The sequence below is a fragment of the Frankliniella occidentalis genome, unplaced genomic scaffold (assembly GCF_000697945.3).
Source record: "Frankliniella occidentalis isolate FOCC.00 unplaced genomic scaffold, Focc_3.1 Scaffold304, whole genome shotgun sequence".
NCBI lineage: Eukaryota > Metazoa > Arthropoda > Insecta > Thysanoptera > Thripidae > Frankliniella > Frankliniella occidentalis.
This window is the reverse complement of record NW_026267429.1, coordinates 19828-39781: the sequence shown is the minus strand read 5'-3', so window position 1 is coordinate 39781 and position 19954 is coordinate 19828. Positions and strand designations below refer to the sequence as shown.

Genomic DNA, 19954 nt, shown 5'->3' with positions numbered 1-19954 from the left:
CCCCCCCCTTTTTTTAGAACTATCTGTGTTTTAAGTTCAAGTTCAAAGAGGATTTACTGTACTGCAAAACTAAGCTGTTTTGATGGATGGATTATTTTTCCTTCTCATTAATTCAACATACTTCAAATCCATATCCACTATGAAAAAGTTGATTTTTGAAATTATTCAAATGTAATGTTCCTTTTCTAATGCCTCAGTTTAAAAGAAATTAATTTCCCAGCCTTTTCTGTAATCATCTCTAATAGTGCTGTTCCCAAGCAAGCAATTTGAAAGTACTTACACTAAAATGTGTGATGTTTTCCTTTTTGTGTTTTGTTAATAGAAATGTTTTCATAATTATTAGTTGTTGTTGCCAGTACTCCAATTTTTTTTCCAGCAATACTGAGCAGAAGTTAAGTTAATCAGACTTTTTGTATTCATATTTATGTTCGTTATGGTTATGTTAGTCCTTAATAGTTTTCTTTGTATTGTTTTTTGTTCGATAAGTTTAGTATTTTCTGTTTTAGTACTCAATGAACAAACTGTTCATTCATTTTCTTAAAAAGGCCTATTCAAACCCATTCTTTTCTGGAAAATTTGTCCAGCATCAGTTACCAACAGATCTTGAGGGAAAATCAATAATCCTGGTGCCCTTTCAATACCTATTGAAATTCTGCATACAATTTTGTGTTACTGCAGTAAAGTACCTAATTTCATAAATCCTAGTTGCTATATATGCTTTTCTCAGGTATTTATAAACTTACTTATAAAACATCTCACCAGAATAAATTAACCAAAGTTCTCTATTGACATTATGTATTATCATGGAACTGCAGCTCATCTTATGGGAAGAAAAGGAAAATGGTGAAACGGAACGAGACTGAATGCTGTGATGGCCTGAGATAACAATCGGGACTACCAAGGTCCGCAATGAATGGGTATGTCAAGTTGCATTTATTCCCATTACTGAGATCCTAGATGCGATGGGTTGTTACAATAGTCAGTTGAGTGTCACAAATTTCCCACCAAACCTCTATACTTGTCATTATGTAAAAAGTATTAAGATACTGAAGTCAGCTCATACTCAGTTTTGACCAAGAGAAACCCTTACTTTAAAGTGCAAAAATGTTCCTTATGTAACTTAATAGATAAAAAATCTACAACTCTGATCAACCATTTGTATTGTTCCTAATTTTAAGGATCATCTCTCAACTCTATAGACAGAGGTATGCCCTTCAAGGATAATGTAAGTAAGAGCATACCCCTGACTGCAGATGTTTATCTTTACACGAAGATGAAAATTTTCACGTTTCATCCCATGTGGATTCCTTTTCCGGTGTGATATTAAGAAAAAGTGGTAACTAAACTTGCGAGTCAGAATAAGATTATAGATTAGCTTCCAGGTTTAATTACAATTTTTTGAGAATGAGTACTGTAAATGAGTCAAGCTTCTATTTTTTTAAGTTGTTAAGTGATAGATATCCCTGTGCTTGTGGTTGAACAGGGCTGTAGTCTGTATGTGTGTGAAAGTAACATATAATGATCGGATATTATACAGAAAAAACTAGAATCCATATTTTGTAAGTGAGAGTTGATTGAAGCTATGAAAAATAACAGAATACCTACTGTATCAACTGATGTTAGGAGTCGGTATCATTGAAATTTTCAAAACTTTGCTATGTAACATTTCTAAAGGGAAAATAGTCATTCCAACTTCCCATTCTACAATTTCCAAAACTGTACTTTTGGTAAGACTATTAATACTGTTGCTGCCCCATTTTGCATTCTTTGTCAATGAATAATTATGCAAATGAATGTACAGTTGCCATAATGATCAAGTCTAGGTTTATGTATTTATTTTACAGTTTTTGATAGGTGAAGAGCATTATTCGAAGTTCTGTCCTTTTACGTGTATAGTAGCTATTTCAACAGAATGTGAGTGATTTGTTGTGATAATACAGAAAGTTACAGTATACTAATGCATTTTATTTTACCTTTATCATCCAATAGATCAAGCACATTTCTAATCAGAGTCAAGATATTCTGGTTTACCCCACAATTTAACATTCTGTCCAGCTGCTGAGACTAAAGCTGATTTAGAAGGGTGAGGATGAATTGAGTTGACCACTACACCAGGCGAATGTTGCAATTTTGATGCAACTTCTCCTTTCACCATGTCCCAGCACCATATATTGCCATCTACAGCACCAGACAAAATAAAGGCATCTGTATTGTCTACAGCACTTTCAACCCGAAAATCTCCAGTGCGGTGCCCTGAGTACCTGCCGACAGTGGAAGCATGGATTATGACAATGCATTTTAAGCTGCTATATGTTTGAACTTGACATGGGCTGTACTCACTCCCCAAGCATTTCTCCTGAGTCTTTGTCAAATAGCCTGACACATTCATCTCCACAGCCAACAACTATGCACTGACCATCTCCAGTAAAACTTGCACTGAGGACAGGCTCTGAAATAATATGAAATTAATATTTTGCTAGACTCTTGTACAGCTATCAGAATGAAACAAGTAAAATAGAAGGGGGAAATTGTGGGTAATGGATAAATACCTCCAACAAAATCACTAACAAGATCTCCAGTTCTCAAGTCATATTGACGAATTCTACAATCCACAGATCCAGTTAAAATTGTATGATTTGTAATCTGAATACTGCTTATACTATCTTTGGCCTCTTTCAAAACCTGTGAGGAATTGAGTAATTTGCTGAGAAAATTTAAGCATTGTAAAGAGCATTTAATAAGCACCAAACTTACCTGCATGGGTTCATTTTTTCGACTTCTAACATCCCAACACATTACGCAGTTATCATGAGACCCTGATATTGCAACTGAAGATTCTTCATTAAATCTTACACAAGTAACATTACTTGCATGACCTCGTAGACGTCTGAGGGGTGCACCAGTGCTAACATCCCAAATTATCACAGTTTTGTCAGCACCACAGGAAACAATTTGACTGTAACACAGAAGTTTGGTTAAATGTGCAACTATAAAATGAAATTTTAATGCCGTTCTCAGAAGTGTTTCCTACCTACTATCACAAGAGCCACATGCATCTAATACTTCATTACCGTGCCCTGCATATGTTTTAAGGAGTAAATTTCGGTACGGATTCCAAAGTTTTAACTTTTTATCTGATCCACAAGTTAAGCAATATGCCCCATCCACTGAAAAATGAAAATAAAAATAATCAAACTATTGGACATGAAATGAAATTTCAATTGATAATTATTATAAAATTGTTATCAATCTTTAGTTGCTGAAATTGTTTTGTGTTGATAGTCCATTGCAGCTTGGAGACAATTAAATAAAACATTTTTAGAAAGGCAAAGAGAAATAAGATAAGTTAACAACGCACCATTAAATCGTACAGATCTGACAGCTCCTTGGTTACAGTCTAAAGTCTTAAGCAGTTCAATATCCATTTCAACTAAAATTTGAAGCGGCGCGGATAACGGAGTTTCTGTTTGGGAAGTTAAGTTTGGTTATTTTCTGCCTTCTGCTGCCATGTTGACCAACTACCACACCTCATACCATGCTAGAGTTATCTATAGTTTACAAGATGCAAACTGTAAATAACTTTAAACCTAAATCAGTTATAATATTATGTATAATTAATGTTGTCAAAGATGCTCTACATTTCTCAGTTCATATTTTAGGGAACAATTTTAGTTCTTTTAGGTTGTGCAGCATGTCTTCTTCTCTAACGTCACTACCACAACAACGGCCATTGATTTTGTCCGTCTGTCTGTCCGTCTGTAGTCGAAACGTCGCGCGCAGGATGCGTTAGTGTTATCACAATATTGTAATTCGAGAGTTTATGTGCTGTAGAAGACTTGAAGCTGTTGTCACTGTTTCCAGAATGAACTTCTTAACACATTGAGCTCTTTCCGGAATTTTTATCGCGAGGAAACTCTGCATTTCATCCAAAGAAGCGTTCAATCATTAGCGACCAAGTTGGTGGTGGTTAAGAGGTCATACGCCGACATTTTCTATTTTTGCATCAGTGGATTTTCGAACGCCTGGAATTGTTAATGAACATCATTTACAAACGTGCTCTTTGAGTTATTCAACTTTGTGCTGTGCTTAGGACTGAATAAGTGTATATAGGACCAAGAATCGGTGTCCTTCAATGGAATTTTAGTTTTTACTTGAAGTCTGTGATATCAACTTTAGTAATAGGCTTGTCCTATTAAACCAAGATCTTAGTACTTTTAATTGAATAGAACATTTAAATAATATAATGTCGAGGTCCACTTCAACGGATGCGAAGATAGATACAACCAGGGAACGAAAATCCACTTCGGGAGGTGAGTTTATTCCTAAATGGTTTGTAGGTTAGGTTTGTACTCAACATCTGTCTTTAAAATTGTTGCTTGACTTGTAATTCTAACCCTTATTGTCAATGAATTCCTTCCATATGTTCTCTCGCACTTTGCTTTTAGTTTTCTTCAGTTTCTATTGATTTTTGACAAGCCTTTTCTATTTAAATGGCTGGTTGATAGTCGACCTGCATTTCTTAAACGATGTGGCATATAAGGTTGATCCTTTACAGTTTCTATTAATAAGCCACTTTGCACAGGGGAACCTCTTGTGGATATTCACCCAGCTTAATAGTTATGTACAATTTTGATCGCCAGAGCCACACAACTAAACCTTTTTCTGTGTACCATTAAATTCTTTTACCAGCATGTTTAAACTAGCTAGATAATAGTGCTCTTCACATTTAAGCTGGTAATGGTTGTTTTGGGGATGGTCACTGCGTTCGTAGTGAAAATCTTCAGAATTTGCATTCATTTATTATACCTTGCCTTTTTTACGACCACCTATAGTTATTTTAGAGGTGGGCTTATTATTTTTTAGTTCATTTTTAGTAAATTATTTGACCCCATATTTTATGACATTGGGTCAGGTGTGTAGCAGTATAATCAGTGTGTTAACCCTGCTTATAACATTCATAGTATTCATAATGTTACTATAATACCGCTGTTTGAACCACGAATTAGAATTTGCTATGTGAAAAGCCCCCCTTGTCATAGAACTTTGTCCACATTCTAAGACATTTATTAGAGTTAAATGGTAATATTTCATATGAATCTGGTTAAAAATTTCTTGGTACTGGAGTCTTTCAATTTTACTTGCTGTTTTATTGTTTTTGTTTCTACTTTTCCTATTCTTCGGCAATGCGGCTCACCCACCATTGCATTGAGTGGTAATAATTGTAGTTTGGTATAGGATTAGTATCTGATGGGAAAAGGGACACAGAAGAGACACATATAAACAAAGCCCATCTGTGCTTGTAAGTAAAAGTAGGTCGAAGATTAAGCAAGAAATCAACTTCTATGGTACAATTATGGATTTTGTCACTGGTCTTCTCTTCATTGTGGCTGCAGCAGTCTCCTTTTTCTGTGTTAAGTTGAATTTCTGCCCTAAGAATACTTGGACTTGTCATGTGCTTATCTTATTCACTCAGGATTTCTCTTACCTACCTCGCCAGGAACAGATTGTTTGACATTGGTTCATGAGGCATCAGGAAATTTTTTGCATTATCTTGTAGGCAGTTTGGGTGTACAACAGTAATTTGAAGCAATCCCCCCGGGCGCGCGAGCTGCGCAGCTGTTTGATTGACCGGAAGGCTTTCCCGCCTTACGCTCTTACGCTTCTCCTTCCCCACCCACCCGCTCCCCTCCCCCTCCCCCCCGGAAACTTTTGTCGTCCGACAGTCGGTCAGTCGGTGGTGAGCTCGCAGTGTCAGTCAGTGGCGGCGTAGAGAAGCGGATTAGCTTGCGCGTTTCTCGGGACTGTTTCGCCGTGTCGTGCCGTGCGATCACTAGACTCCGGACCGACCCTGACGTTTGATTTTATGTTGAACTGTGACATATTTTCAATTTATAACTTTTTGAGTTTTATCCGTACTACCACGTGCCAGAAGCACGGGACCGATAGCCTGCTTTAACTTTTAGCGACGTACACTTTTGCAAGCGAGTGTCGTCGTTTTTGACATTCTTGATAAGGTTCCGTTCTTTGGACTACGTTCGTTTTGTGAAATTTGACAAGTTTTGACACAAGCTGGACATGGAAGGCGCCGGTCCAATCAGAGTGCGTAGGTCGAGGGCGAGGAAGCGCCCCAGGGGCCCCGCGGGTGGACCTTTGCAAGGAAAAACAACACAGAATGGGGGAATGCGTTGGTTCCGCTCAAGGTCTGGGAGGAAGCGCTCTGGGAGTAAGTACTACTCACATCTTGTGCCTTTTCCTCAAATCCCGTTCAGGCCAGCTGATAGCACCGGTTTGCGCCGGGCCCATTTGACAGAGGTCAACTACCCGCCTCCACCGTCGTCTACAGGCTTACTCTTTCATCTCCCCCCCCCCCTCTCCATCCCTTTTTTTTCGACATGCCCACTCTCCGTATTCGAAATATGATCACAGATTTCGTTCCATGTTAATGTTGATAAATTATAAAATGTTCTTATCTTTCTATGTTGTACTTTCTCTTAGAACTGTTCAGTGGCGTCGATTTGCATACTAGCAGTATAAGTTTTAAAAATGAAAACTGTTGTTTTAGAGCTGTATTTTTAGTTATTGTACGTAAAATAGTATTTGTATGTGTTGATTCTGATGTGTTGAGGTCATTGATCAATTTTATCAGTTGATCTATTCATGCAACAAACCTAACAATTTAATACTTTTGTTGTAATGTATTGAATTTCTGTTCTACAGATGAAGCGGAGGAGACTATTGCTATGAGTGAAGGTGGTCTGTCTGGTGATGACAAAGATGATGATGAACATCCTCGTCATGCTCCTGATCTTAAGTATACTCGGGTATGTTTTAACTAACTTCTCACTGTATTAGTTATGTGTGCCTCTTTCTTAATTTTATTAATTGTGAAATTACATGTTTACATATGTTTCTAGGGGAGGCTTATGGAGTTGAGATCTCATCCCTTAGCAAACAAAAGACCAGCATGTTTGGACAATCCAAATAATGAGTATGATCTGCTGATTTTACAATTTCTATACTTACTTAGTTTTATTTTTGCTTATTATTTTCTCTTTCAATTCCCAGGGCCATTGCAGGGCATGGAGATCGCAAACGATCTGAAACTCCTACCGAGGAAGATTCTCGCCGTCGAGGGGATTCAACAGGCAATGCTGAGAAGGTGGGTTTTTCAAATTTCCTTGGGAATTTGCCTTTAGTTCCTTTTTTTTCTTTTTTTTTTCAATTTCTGACCTTTATTTTATTCCTATTTCAGAGGCGATCTAATGACCCTCGGGAAAGAGTCAAGAAAGAGCAGGATGGTATTGTTCTTAGTCCGCAACGTCGCAGCTTTAATTCTGGATGTTATGTTCCCCCATCTCAATCAGCTGGAGCTGGACGAAGGCCTGAAAGTCCTATAGGGAAACCTGAGAGGTACAGTGACAATAAGCGTTTCCAACGCTTTTGATAATTTACTGCCAAATCCTCTACTTTGGCATTTTGTGCGATTCTTTAATAATGTCTGTTGTAATAGCAACCTCATTCTTGGCCGAGACATTGGCCATCGTGAGCTGCCTACTGCGCGACGAATCGGTAGTGGGAGAATCCCTGCTCGTGATGCACCTTGGGAATTTCGAGAGCCCTCTTGGGAAATGCGAGAAGCTGTTTGGGACCAGCTTGATGGAACGCTTGCTCCAGAGCATGGCTCATTTCGGCCTGGTGGGGGTACAGGCTCTGGTCCGTTGAGTCGAGGTGCTGACTCTGACCGCAATCACAGAGACAGGGATGCTGATTTAAGGTGGGTTTCTTGGCTTGCCAATGACACCCAGCTCAAATGAGCATTGCTAGTCCTGACGAATTGATTTTCTCTTTGCGTAGGCATGAGAACCGAAGGCGGGGATTCGGCTGGGACTTTCCTCGTGAACGTGATCGGGATGGTGAACGTGACCGTGACCGCGAGCGTGATCGAGACCTCGATAAAGATCGTTTCGATAGGAGAGCGGATAAAGGACGTAATGAGAGACATGAACGTGTTGATGACAGGATGACTGACCGTTTGATGAGACGACCTGACAGAGAGGATCGAGATGGGAGAGACGACAGAGGTAGACGTGACGATCGAGATCGGAGAGATGACATGAGAGATAACCGCTATGGAAGGAGACGTCATGACAGTAGGGAGGAGGAGCCGGAATGGTTCTCTGGTATGTAAAATGAAATTGGCTACTATGTTGTTTTGTTTGAACCACTCATTTATTTTTGATTTTGTTTTGATTCCAGCTGGTCCTACTTCTCAGCATGACACTATTGAGTTGCGCGGATTTGAAGACATACCGGAGGATGGCCAAGTTACTGGACGGGGAAAGAAGAACACACGAGCTAAAGCCAGTAAGTACTTCTAAATAAGTACCACAGTGTGAATCCGTTCATGATTCATAATTTTTCAGCACTCAACTATTTAGGTGTTAGTGTAAATTGTAACTAAATGTTTGTTATTTATTCAGACTCAAGACTAGCACCTGGTGGTAGGAAAATTTCTGATTCAAGCATTTCTAGTGGCAGAACTGCTTCTACTCCACCTCCTCAAGAGACATCGAAGAAGGCTTCTCCTGGTAGGATTATCTTGACTTCCACTGTGTTACTTTTCAGTTCTGATACACATAGTGCTCTTATGTGTATGTAGGGGAAGTGTCATCAAATGAAATTACTTTCTAATGCAGTAATCCTGTTGTATGTATTTCTAGATGGTAAGGGTGATAAGTCAAGAGCTGGAGGGCCTTTGGCAACTTCATCGCCAGACACAAAGGAGAAGAGAGCGAAGCAAAATCGGACTTTAGCTGAAGCTGCTAATGATTCCAAAGAACACAAGGAACGCATGGACATCAGTGAAGATTCCTCAGCCCGTGTTGAAAATGGACGTGCAGACATAGCTGAAAAGGCTGGTAATTCAACTAACTCTGCTCATATTGACTTCAACCTTGATGACTTCTTGAAGATTGATTCATTGCCCCTCTTAAATTTGGTAAGTTTTCCCTTATACATCGTTTAGTGATACCCTTCTCATTGAAATGTGATGTCTTACCTTATTTTCATGGTTTTTATTAATACTGTACTTGTGTTTCAGAATGGTGGTCAGGCAGAAGCTACAGCTGGGGGCTCACGATTCCGTCAGTGGTTCTCAAGAAATAGTCCTACAAATGATGATAGCATGAGAACAGTGCCGGATGATCTAACAAGTATGATCAATGGTGAGGTATTGTGACTTAAGATCAGTGTGTTTTTTTAGTTGGAAATGATCATTATTTTGCGCTTTTTCAGACATAACTGAGCCAACAATATCTATTCCTAGTGGTAATGAATTGGACAGCTTTTTTGCTCCAATATCACCAGCTGCAAGTTCTCTTCATCAAAAGCAACAGTTACAGTTACATCTTCAGCAGCAACAGCTTCAAGCTAAACTTTCTCAGCAAAATGCTCCAAACAAACTTTTGGAGATGTTGCGTCGGGGCTCTGATGCTCAAACTCATCCCGCTCCAGGTGAAATTCCAAGTATTAGAGACTTAGGTAAATAACATCCTTATCATGTGTTATGATGTCTTAGTTTTTTCCCCTTTAAGTAATTCTACTCTTTATTGTTTTCTGTATAGAAGTATCTGGCAAGATTCACAGTGTTGAGGAACTAGAAGCCAGGATGAGACCCAAGCCTGAAGGGGGAGCAATGCCACCTGTTAGAGAGCCACGATTAGCAGATCCTGCTATTGCTAGTGTAGTGCACCATGGTGGTCTCCAACAGCACATGCAACACAAGGAAGATGAAGTAGCAGCGTTAAAGAAGCTGGTATGTATTTTGTGTCTCATATGTTTTAATAGTCATGTAATTTTTACTGTGTGCAGTTGGGTCTTTACTTAGAACTGTTGACCCTAAATTCTTTTGTTTTTGTCAAACTTCAGATCATGAAGAGAAATATGGAGCCTCAAGTTGCTAGTGAAGCGCCAGTTAATGCATCAAACAATGGTAATTTCAGTTAATTTTTCTTTTTTCTTTTTCTGTATCTTTTATTTTGTGATCTCATTTAACATTTGGCTTGCAGCTATTATGGGTGCCTTTCCAGGTATGCCACAAACAGCAATTGGTTCAATGGGTCCTGCTGGTCATGGAGGTCAACATCATTCTCAGTCACAATCATCACAACCATATAATATTCCGGAAGAGCTTCTTATGAAACTACTTCAAGTGCAACAGCAGCAACAGCAACAACAGCACCCTCATCAACAACAGCAGCAGCAGCAGCAACAGCAGCAGCATCAACTTCAACAGCAACAGGCATGTTCTCAATAGAACTTTTAATTTTGGGTTATGTGATTAAACAATGATGTCTAAATGAGCATTTTTTTGTTGTTACAGAGGCAACATCCACAAGATATGTTATCTAAACTAATGAACAATGCTAGGATGTCTCAGCAGCAAATGCACCAATCCCATCAGATGCACCAACAGGCAAACCGACGACAAGGACAAATGTTGCAATCCGATCATTTTAACAGTGTTCAACCCAATCGGTCTCCATTACCACCAGATGTCCAGACCTTAATTGCAAACACTCCTCTGAATCATGACTTGCTTCAGCGGGCTGAAGCTCAAGCCATTCTCAGAGGTACTGTATTTTCACTTTCTTATTAAATACCTGTGAATGTTATCAGAGGAAACCTTCATGAGTATCTTCTCTTCAGGTCTGGCGCAAAGAGAGATCACCACTCAGAATCTTGTGCAGCAATTGCAAAACCCTGCTATTACCCGCCGTCATCAGGAGCTGCTATTGAGTATTTTGAAAACCCAGTCTGGTAGGAGTGATTCATTGAATTCTTAATTTGTCAGTACATCCATTCCGTCAGTGCTAATTGATATCTTGATTTAGGTCAGAGAGTTCCATCACCTAGGGACATGAATCCCCAGGCACAACACTTGATGCAGTCAGCATTGATCAAGAAAAAACTCGAAGAACAGAGAGAACAAGCCCTCAGGAAGCGCCAAGAAACTCACAGGTCAGTCCCAAGCTACCGTTTGCTTTTCATTGTTTTTTTATCTTATTTTTAAATTTTTTAAATATTTATGATGCTTATCAGGTCCATCTCCCCAAATGTTGGAAACTTCAACAATAGCTCTATGAATAAGGATGTGAAGCATCCCATGTCTTCCCCAACGCCACTAGCTTTCACTCCTACATCTGTGTTGAAGAAAATGAATGCTGAAAAGGATGGCGATCAGAAGATAGGTGTGTAGCTTTCTCTCATCTTGAACTCTTTCTTCATCCTTTGAATATGTAAATGTTGTTCTTAATTTGTTTTGTTCTTTGATGGGAGGGAAAGTGGAATCTGAAGAGAATGTTTTGCTAGTTGAACTTCTATTTATGGACAATTCTAAAGTGAAACCTAGATAGTAAGAATTGCTCGTGACTGGGGTCTCAGAATGGTATAACGAGGTGCTCACATGACATATTTGACATTGGTTCATCTAAATATTGCTTTAGAAGGAGGTATCCTTACTGTCCAAGTTCTCACTATCCAGGTTTCACTGTAACTGTTGCCAGTTTTTGGGCGGTTTGAGAAGTATCTTCAAATTGAAGATTCTGATTATAACACTATGTGCAAATGGGCTTCCAGGTGGAATGAGTTTAAGTGACTTGCAACAAATGCAGCAAGGACCTCGACAACAGAACATGCAACTTTCAGCCTCTCAGGTTCAGCAGCATCAGCAGCATAGATTACCTCCAAATTGGAATCAGAACAAATCTCAGGCTCAGCCACAGGGTCAGTGCTCTGCTGTTATCATGAAGAAATTATTTTTACTGCATGACAGCACTGCTTTACTTGCCACTTCTCTATTTTGTGTACCTAAATCAATTTTTGCAACCAGATTTTACAGTGTGTTTAAATTGCTTTAGCAGAAGTTTACTTCCATTTGTTGCTTTTATAATCTAGGTGCTGCTGTGGTTTTGATGCTGACCTTCTTGCCCTGTCTGCTTTTCTCTTTACGCTTTGCTTTATAAAAAAAATTCTGAATCTCTGAATCTTACTTTTGAAAGCTGGTCATTTATCTCCCAGCAACTTGTATGATCTAATCTATAGTTGGAGGATTCCAGAATTTGAATCCTGTGCATGTTTCTTTTAACACCCTGACTGATAATTTGATGCATAGTTAGCCTGCTTTTCATGTGTTTGTAATTAGGAACATTTGCTTGTGTACCTGATATCTTGTGTTACCAGACTTTGTTTGGTGCATGATACTTAAAATGTTAGATTTTCCAAAGCAGAGTTAATATTTGTGGTTCTCCATTTACATTTTCTTGTTCTGTTAACTAATGAGCGCACTTATATCCTGTTTAGGTCGTCCTATCTTGAAGTCCAACAACAACTTCTACTCAGGGAATGATAGTTTTCCATCCCAGCCTAGTGGTGGCTCACAGAACCATCTTCAGCAAATGCAAGGAATGCCTGCATACTTGCGAGGTCCACCACCCCCTCAACCTCAGTACAATACTCGCTCCAAGATGACCCTGAGCACTCCTCCCCCTAACATGGCTCAACAAACTCAGCAGTACAACATGAATATAATGCAAGCTCGACCTGGAATGCCTCAATCATCAAATCAACGCGGTTAGCATCCTCACTTCTCAGAAATTGCAGACAGAACTTCTTCATGCCTTCATGAATAGAGAAGGCAAACAAATGTTTGTTCTGTTTCCACTTTAAATTTTTTAAATTTTATTTTTTATGTGTAGGCCAACACATGCAGTCTATGCATGGTGGAATGCAGAATCAGCAGCACAACACATCTCCTCTTCAACAAATGCTAATGGGGGCACATTTCTCCAATCAAAAAAGTGGTACGTTTTTATTAAAGACTTTTATTCTAATGAATTATGCATTGTGCAAGATTTGTTCATGTATCCATTTTTCTACAGCAATGTCCCATGGAGGCTCTGGAGATGTTTCATCAAACACCAATCAACTGTCTCGCTGGTTCTCCCCAGAGGTCCTCGCTCAATCTGCCAGATCAGGCCCTTCCATTCCTGCTCAAGGAATGCTAAGTGTAGAAGAAATTGAACGTTTGCAGCAGGCAGTGCCCAACTAATTGAGGTACACTACTTTATTTCCTTTTCTTGCAAATTCAGGATAACTCATTCATTTTAAAAGGAGTAATATGATCTGTTGCTTTTTTGCAGCTTCTCTTGCTAATGAATTATTAGGAAAATTTGATCAACCAAGCTCTATTATTTATTAAATTTTGTTGATGGGTATATAGAATCACATGGCTAAGATTTTTATTTTTTGTTCTCTTATTTTCTTTGTAGTACGTCTTGTAAAGCCAACATAATTTTTTTTTTCTCAGAACCTTGTGTTACATAAAGAATGCTTATTCAGTGTTGTATTTTGACCATTACCTTTTATAATGGGCATGTAGCTCCATCAAGGTTGTCCTACTAGAAGCTTGTATATTTATTTTCCTGGCTTGTCAAAACTTGATTCTGCTCATTACTTGATTTTTCTTATGAGCTGGCTGGGAATGGCAGCATGTGCCTGGGTCTAGTTCAATATGGTTGTGCATTGTTTTGTCCTGTACTCTTTTCAAAGACGAAAAAGAACATTATTGAAAGCAAGAATTTCAGTGTCATTCCTATCCTACAACACCAAAATTTTTCTACAGATATGAGATGTACATTGGTACATTTGTTTGAACCCAGTGGCCATTTAGTTCCCATTTAAAATCATTCATTTTGAAAATGAACTTTGCTGGTTGGGAGTATTGAAGGATTTGCAACTGATCTGTAGCTGCCTTTCTGAGATGCAATTTACAAACCTGAATCACACTTACTCCTACACGATCATAGATTGTGTGTAGGCTGGTAAATGTTTCTGGCCTTCATATTATGCCTGACAGTATGTCCCTATTTGAAGCTTGTAGGAAATCAAGATTTGTGTGCACTGATACGCTTCATCATTCCAGGGACACAACAATGCTTCACACTTGGATTTTGCTATATTCTGTTTGCTACTGAAATATTTGCCTTTAAATCTTCAAAACTTAGTCCAATTGAAATTTTTTTCAAAGTGATCTTATAAGGAATTACCCATTTAGGTGGCGGTATCTGAGCCTTGTTCGTTCATGTAAAGAATATGCTGTAAGCATCATATATTCTGTGCTGTGCAGAATGTGTTGGTAGATTCCCTGCCATTTATAGCCATTAGCCAGTTAGTGGCAGAGATTTTACCAAAGGTTCAGCAGGCATTGGTGCTGGTCTTAGTCTCCTCTTAAACTTCAGATACTAGCTGCTTTAAGTAAGTCGTCTCCCCATTATCGTTAACAATGAATGACTCCATTTATAAGTAGTCAAAGGTATTTGTAATTTTTTCTCTTAGATGTCAACATTTTTTATTATTGAGGATTAGATGTGGAAGTGAGTTTAAGCTTCATTGGTGTTTCACTAGAGACCTTATCCTCAGTAGCAAAATGAGAATACACTCTCTTTAACTGAATATACTCATGACAACTAAATTATTGTAAGTATGTGAAGAAAGATAAAATTTTGAACACAACCTAGTTTTGTGTTTCGTACTATTTTGTAGACTAGGTGCATACTCCTCTCGTGAGATCAAGGCTCATTTTATGAGAGGATTGGATATGTGATATTTCATCTTTGAATTTTTTTTGTACGTATGACTGACTGTTAATAATTGTACAAACTAGTATGATGTAAAAATTGTAAAAAAAGATATATGCAAATTATTAAATAATAATAAATATTGGTATAAAATATGTCTCCCTATCTATTCCCTTTTGGACTGTTAAAAACCACTGCAGACGTGCTGCAGACCACTATTTTGAATTTACTATTCACAGAGGTAGTGAGGTAGTGATAATCAGGCTAAATTTACCATCAAAAGTGACAGGAAATTATCAGAATTGATTAAAAGTGGTGGGTGGATTTTCATGCTTTATTTGTAGAAATTTATTACGGTTTTTATAGACACAATAAATATTTTCGAACCCTGAAAATAAGATACAATAACGCCCCCAGCATGTGGCCCGTCTGATCGGTGAAGGCCAACCCCACCCGCCCCTACCTACGGCAGCACCACCGCCCCTCACCTCGGTGTATACACCGTATTTCATCTGGGGGCCGAACTTTTAATGCCTGTTTAATGAGATAGGCGGTCCGCCTCGCAGGGAGTGGGCAGGGCAGATGTGAGCGCCGAGCGCCGCGGCTGGGCGCAGGACGGCCGAGGCAGCTGAAGCTGGGTAGGGCTGACTTGGTGCTTCTGGTCCAGGTGGGAAGACCAAGGCCCCCCTATCCTAGGCGTTGCGCTTTTGGTTGTCGATATTAGTGCTAAACGGCTTTTCTCCATCAGGGCAGGTGAGAGACGCGATCCTCATTTTCGGAACCACGACGCTTTCTACCGGGATCGGACGTGAGAGGGGGTTGGTTTGGTTGGGGCTGGTTTTGCCTGGTTTTGCACGTCGCTTCAAGCGGCGTTCAAGGAGTTGCCTATCTGGCGTCTGGCGGGTGGGCGGATCGCACCGACGGGCCCAGCGAGAGCGGGGATGCCAATGACGGTTACAGAGCCTGCAGAGGATACTAGTATCTTACCTTTATACTCATTTTGATACCCAACGTATCCATTGGAAGGCCAACAGATATTCTGACTACTCTGGTTCGGATGAAGTTGCATTTGGCCGCGTCGGTTGTGTTGTGTTGTAGCTACCAACTACTATGTGGCTACAAACGCTACAAACCGGGACGTCCGTCAGAGTCAGTCCTTACACACCCCTCTCCAGCCGGGCCGGCGCGGCGGGACCGAGCGTTGGTCAGTTAGTAATTGCCTTTCCAGTGCCCTCTGTGCGGTCAAGAGGGGAGGGGGTGGGGCGTGGGCGAGGAGGGTCACCGCAGAGCAGGTGGAGGTTCTGCGGTCCTGCTGAAAAAGCTTGAGGGGCGAGGGAGGGTTGAGGGCAAAAGACTGCAGGACGCGTCGCGCGCACTCGACTCACCTTCAGCAGCCCCCTCATGACCACGGCCAGGAGCTGTTACCCCCGCAGCCTGCAGCCGTGCCGCAACAACACGGGGTCCTGCGGGCCACGGGCCCTGGTGGGGCGAGGCGGGGCGAGGCGGGGCGGAGCGGGGGCGTATCTGTGGTGAGTAGTGTGGGGGGCACCGTACCCGCCTGCGCTGGACGTGCTGGGAATCCCCGAGGCCCCGAAGTGGAGGCGCCGCCCGGCGAACAAAGAAAGTCCTGCAGACAAGCATCGTGGCCCGGGGGGGCGCGCGCCACACCGGTGGCCCGAGCCCGAGGCCTCCTCGTGGCGTCCACAAACTCTCTCCGGGTGGTTGGGTACGTTTCCCGTGGCCCTCCACCCGACGAGACGGGGGTCGTGAGAACAGAAGGAGAAAAGGGTGGAAGGGAGGTGGGGGCGAGCAGCACTGGCCGTGTTGGTCCACGAACCGCGGACACGAAGTTACAACCCTTATCAAGACCTGAAAACAATCAATGCAAAGAAACAAGTCAGGCAAGTAGTGTAGAGAAAGTCGCTGTCATCAAAATCCCCGTGCCCTCCAACGCCGTCCTCCAGGCTCGCGGCATGAAACCGCAGAGTCGGTTACACACATTGCTCCTGGGCGCGTGCGTCTTGTTTTGATCTGACATGACCCTCCCGGCCCGATACAGCTCCAAGCTTATCCATCACAACATCGGCACGCCGCACGAAAACCACCCCCAGTCGTGCGGGGCGTGGCGGGGCGTGGCGGGGCGTGGTGGGGCGTGGCGGGGCGTGGCGGGGCGTGGCGGGGCGTGGCGGGGCGTGGTGGGGCGTGGCGGGGCGTGGCGGGGCGTGGCGGGGCGTGGCGGAAGGACCAGCAATCAGCGCCTTGTCAGCGCCCCGCCTCGGCTCACCATGCCGGGCACGTCGAACCGAACCGCCCCCCGCGCGCCGCCCCCGGCACCCGCGCCCCGCCAGCGCCTCACGCCCCCCACAGCCGACCTGGCTGAATTGTGGCAAATGTAACATGCGGTCCGCCTTATTCAGCCGCATGTGTGCTGTGTGGTGCAGTCCGCCCGGGCCAACTCACTCCCACACACAAACACGGTCTATCTCTCTCACACATACACTCACACATACACGCGCGCAAGGAGCAAGGGCACGCACACCCAGCCACCCCTCCCCACCGCCACAGACAAGAATCATTTGGGGCCTTTTGACAGAACACAACGCGCTGTACGACGCTCGGGGGATACAGAGCAACACCCTCCCTCACTGTACACTGCTCCTCGTCGTCATCCCTTCACGTGAACCTCTCACTCTCTCCATCTCTCGCTTCGTCCGTCCCCCGCTGCTTTCCGAGCTGCTTTCGCTCGCCCGCCTGTATCCTCCCCACACGCAAAAGTAAACGTCTGCTAGGTAGGCAAACACCTCTACTTTCCATCTCAATCCCGCCCGGACCCGACCCGCTGCTGCAGAGGAACACTGTCGCTCCCCGTATTGAATCCGAGAGTGGCCCGTCATTTGAAATTGAAGCACGAGCAGGACATCATGGGGGGACGAGTGGAGGAAGGCCAGTTACACTTTAACTTCACACAATTTACCTGCTACGTACTCTGGTTTACCCACACCCCCAAAAAATTGTTCTCAATTCAAGATGATCCCCAAAATTTTCAGGCAAATGTTCTTATTTTAACCCCTATTTACACTTAAATTTACACTATTTGCCTTAAAATTTTGGGTATCTTCTTGAATTGAGAACACATTTTTTTGGGTGCAGTCAAACGACTGCCTTGGAGGCTGACTTTTTGCCTCTCTCTTTAAAATAAAATAATAACACCCCGCTTTGTATAATAACCTTGCTTATTATTACAACCGCCCATTCGCCGTCGTCCAGGCGGATATCCATTAAGTGTTAGGCCCGCGCGCGGGTCGCCACTGCTGCTGTTGGGGTCCAGGAGGCTGAGGAGGGGGCAGCGGGGGAGGAGGTCCCCAACTCGTATAATTGCTCGTCGCCAAGAGTGCTCGCTAATCCGCATCATATCTTTTTAAGCGCAATAAAGCCCAGGGAGGGACCGGCGGGGACGCGCAATCCATCAGGCGCGATAGCGGAGGGAGGTGGGGGCGAGGGAGGGGTTGTTACCGATGGCCTGGGACACGTCCGCGCTCAAAAAAAGGCTGCTGGAGCAGCTCTGCAGCTCTGCCCCACCTCCCCTCCCCCCTTCCTCGCTTCTTTGCTCTTCTGCACGGACATTGCAGTTATTTCAGAGTAGTAGTAGTTGTTGTTTCGGACGCCGCCGTTTCTCTGACCTTCCCGCGCTGCGTGGGGGGTGGGATGTGGTGCGGTGCGGTGCGGCCTCGGCGTATCTGGAAAATGTATTGCGTTGTCACGTTCAACAACAGAGGGGTAGCGGAGGAGGGGCGCGACGGGGGAGGGTGGTGATCCCCGACCTCACCACCCCTGCCAGGAGAACAACATCATCCCGATGGCGGCGAGGCTGACGGAGGCTGTGTTGCTGGAGCTGGCTGCTGCTGCTGGCTGCTGGCGCTGCGCTGGCGGGCCCGCAGAGCGCCCGGCGGGGTAGGCACGCTGCCTCGCACGCGTGTCCGACGGGACGGTATCGACGCACCCGCAGGCGCCGCACTCGCTTCAAAATGCGCGGGTGTATACACTCCCCCCCGGGGCGGGTAAAAATGTTTCTTCAAATTGATGCAGAAATCCCGACCAGCTGCCGACGAGGAAGCAGCACACCCTGCGTCCCCGACCAATATGAGCCGCACCACCCGCTCCCGCTCTCCTCTATACCACACACTTTTTTTGTTGGAGGCCCCTGGGCGCAAAGGCGCGGGGGGCCATCACTGCATCCATATTTTCTGGTCGAGGAGTCAAAGTGGTCGTTCGGACCTGGGATAGAGAGAGAGAGAGAGAGAGAGAATGAAAAGAGAGCGAAACCGCTCGGGCGGGCGCGACCCGTCGGAAATATGGGGAGCAGAAACACCGCGACGAAGAAAACAGGGACCGCCGCCACCGTGCCGCCGTCGCGTCGCCGTCGCTTGCTTCAGATTGGGGCTGGCGGTTTGTCTCCTCGCGTTCCGCCGACATGACGCGGGCGCATGTGCAAAGGTGGGGGGGGGGGGGGGGGGGGGGGGGGGGGGGGGGGGTGCGAAGCGATGCGATGAGGGCCTCCAGGGGGAGGAGGCGTTCGGATGGCGGCATAGCAGTGCGGTGATGGGCACCGCGGACGCAGCCGCAGCCCGGCAGCCGGGCCGGCAGCCCCGGGGTTGAGCCCGCTAATGACGTCCTGATTACTACATTAATAGGCTGAGCCTCTCGGCAGCCTCATCAGCCGGCCGCATCAGCCGCACATCAGCCGCATCAGCCGCGCATCAGCCGGCCTCTCCAGGTTTTTTCATATTTATGAAAAATTGCGACAGCCGATGACGTGAGCCGGTGCGTGCGAGGAGGAGATGACGGCAGCGGTGCGGCGCCGGGCGAGGCGGTGATGAGAAATTTATGTGCCCTGGGCGGGCGCCGCGTTGATGGCGATGGCGGCTGATGATGATATGAAAAGTGGAATTCATGGAATCGGTTTATTGGATGGAGCGTTGAGCAAGGCGTGTTAGAGGGGGAAGGAGGCGACGGAGAGAATGAAGAAAATTTTAAACGGTGAGGGATTCGGAGGGAAAGGGGGGGGGGGTGATAGGGAGAAGGATGTGGATGGCGACGGCGGCGTCAATGCCGTGACGGCGGGGTCAGCGGAGGGATCGGGGCAGGATTAATCTTCAGGATGAAACAGCGTAAACTGGCCCCTGGCTGGGGCTGGCCACGCTACCTGGGCCTGCGGCCGGCCAGCAAGGCAAAAGGAGTTGAGGTGGGTGGGAGTGGAACACGCACACACACCCGCGACAGGATGCTGGACGCACCAAAGGAGAGCTCGCCCCCCCCCC

The 19954-nt window shown here is 44.0% G+C and overlaps 2 protein-coding genes across 7 annotated transcripts; one reads left to right on the top strand and one right to left on the bottom strand.

Moving 5' to 3' along the window:
• Window positions 1–1944: 1944 nt before the first annotated feature.
• LOC113213831 (WD repeat domain-containing protein 83) lies at window positions 1945–3516 on the bottom strand. Its single transcript, XM_026433028.2, has 6 exons — window positions 3359–3516; window positions 3032–3167; window positions 2755–2956; window positions 2550–2682; window positions 2341–2449; window positions 1945–2261 (listed from the first exon to the last, which is right to left on the bottom strand). Exons 1-6 carry the CDS (start codon window positions 3423–3425, stop codon window positions 2003–2005), a joined length of 906 nt encoding a protein of 301 aa, XP_026288813.1. The 5' UTR covers window positions 3426–3516; the 3' UTR covers window positions 1945–2002.
• A 232-nt stretch (window positions 3517–3748) lies between these two features.
• LOC113213830 (eukaryotic translation initiation factor 4E transporter) lies at window positions 3749–13637 on the top strand. 6 transcript variants are annotated; one of them, XM_026433025.2, is made up of 24 exons: window positions 3749–4310; window positions 6718–6821; window positions 6915–6988; window positions 7066–7159; window positions 7253–7410; window positions 7511–7774; window positions 7855–8180; window positions 8257–8364; window positions 8481–8588; window positions 8721–8998; window positions 9101–9224; window positions 9295–9540; window positions 9624–9814; window positions 9928–9991; window positions 10068–10300; window positions 10382–10631; window positions 10708–10818; window positions 10893–11019; window positions 11101–11249; window positions 11638–11784; window positions 12361–12630; window positions 12756–12860; window positions 12939–13113; window positions 13200–13637. In XM_026433025.2, exons 1-23 carry the CDS (start codon window positions 4244–4246, stop codon window positions 13106–13108), a joined length of 3768 nt encoding a protein of 1255 aa, XP_026288810.1. In that variant the 5' UTR covers window positions 3749–4243; the 3' UTR covers window positions 13109–13113; window positions 13200–13637. The 6 variants fall into 6 exon arrangements, with proteins under 6 accessions (XP_026288810.1, XP_026288809.1, XP_026288808.1 ...); XM_026433024.2 differs by lacking the exon at window positions 3749–4310 and adding an exon at window positions 5714–6223 and having other exon boundaries at window positions 9101–9212; XM_026433023.2 differs by lacking the exon at window positions 3749–4310 and adding an exon at window positions 5714–6223 and having other exon boundaries at window positions 9627–9814.
• The last annotated feature ends 6317 nt before the right edge of the window (window positions 13638–19954 follow it).

Bases quoted from the DNA above. Each gene is read 5' to 3' on its own strand.
- LOC113213831 (XM_026433028.2), bottom strand. From the start codon at position 3,425: ATGGATATTGAACTGCTTAAGACTTTAGACTGTAACCAAGGAGCTGTC. The intron at 3,168-3,358 runs GTGCGTTGTTAA...TTCATTTTTCAG, and splicing joins CAGATCTGTACGATTTAATG to TGGATGGGGCATATTGCTTA. The intron at 2,957-3,031 runs GTAGGAAACACT...TCTGTGTTACAG, and splicing joins TGTGGCTCTTGTGATAGTAG to TCAAATTGTTTCCTGTGGTG.
- LOC113213830 (XM_026433022.2), top strand. From the start codon at position 6,076: ATGGAAGGCGCCGGTCCAATCAGAGTGCGTAGGTCGAGGGCGAGGAAG. The intron at 8,589-8,720 runs GTAGGATTATCT...ATGTATTTCTAG, and splicing joins ATCGAAGAAGGCTTCTCCTG to ATGGTAAGGGTGATAAGTCA. The intron at 11,785-12,360 runs GTCAGTGCTCTG...TATCCTGTTTAG, and splicing joins ATCTCAGGCTCAGCCACAGG to GTCGTCCTATCTTGAAGTCC.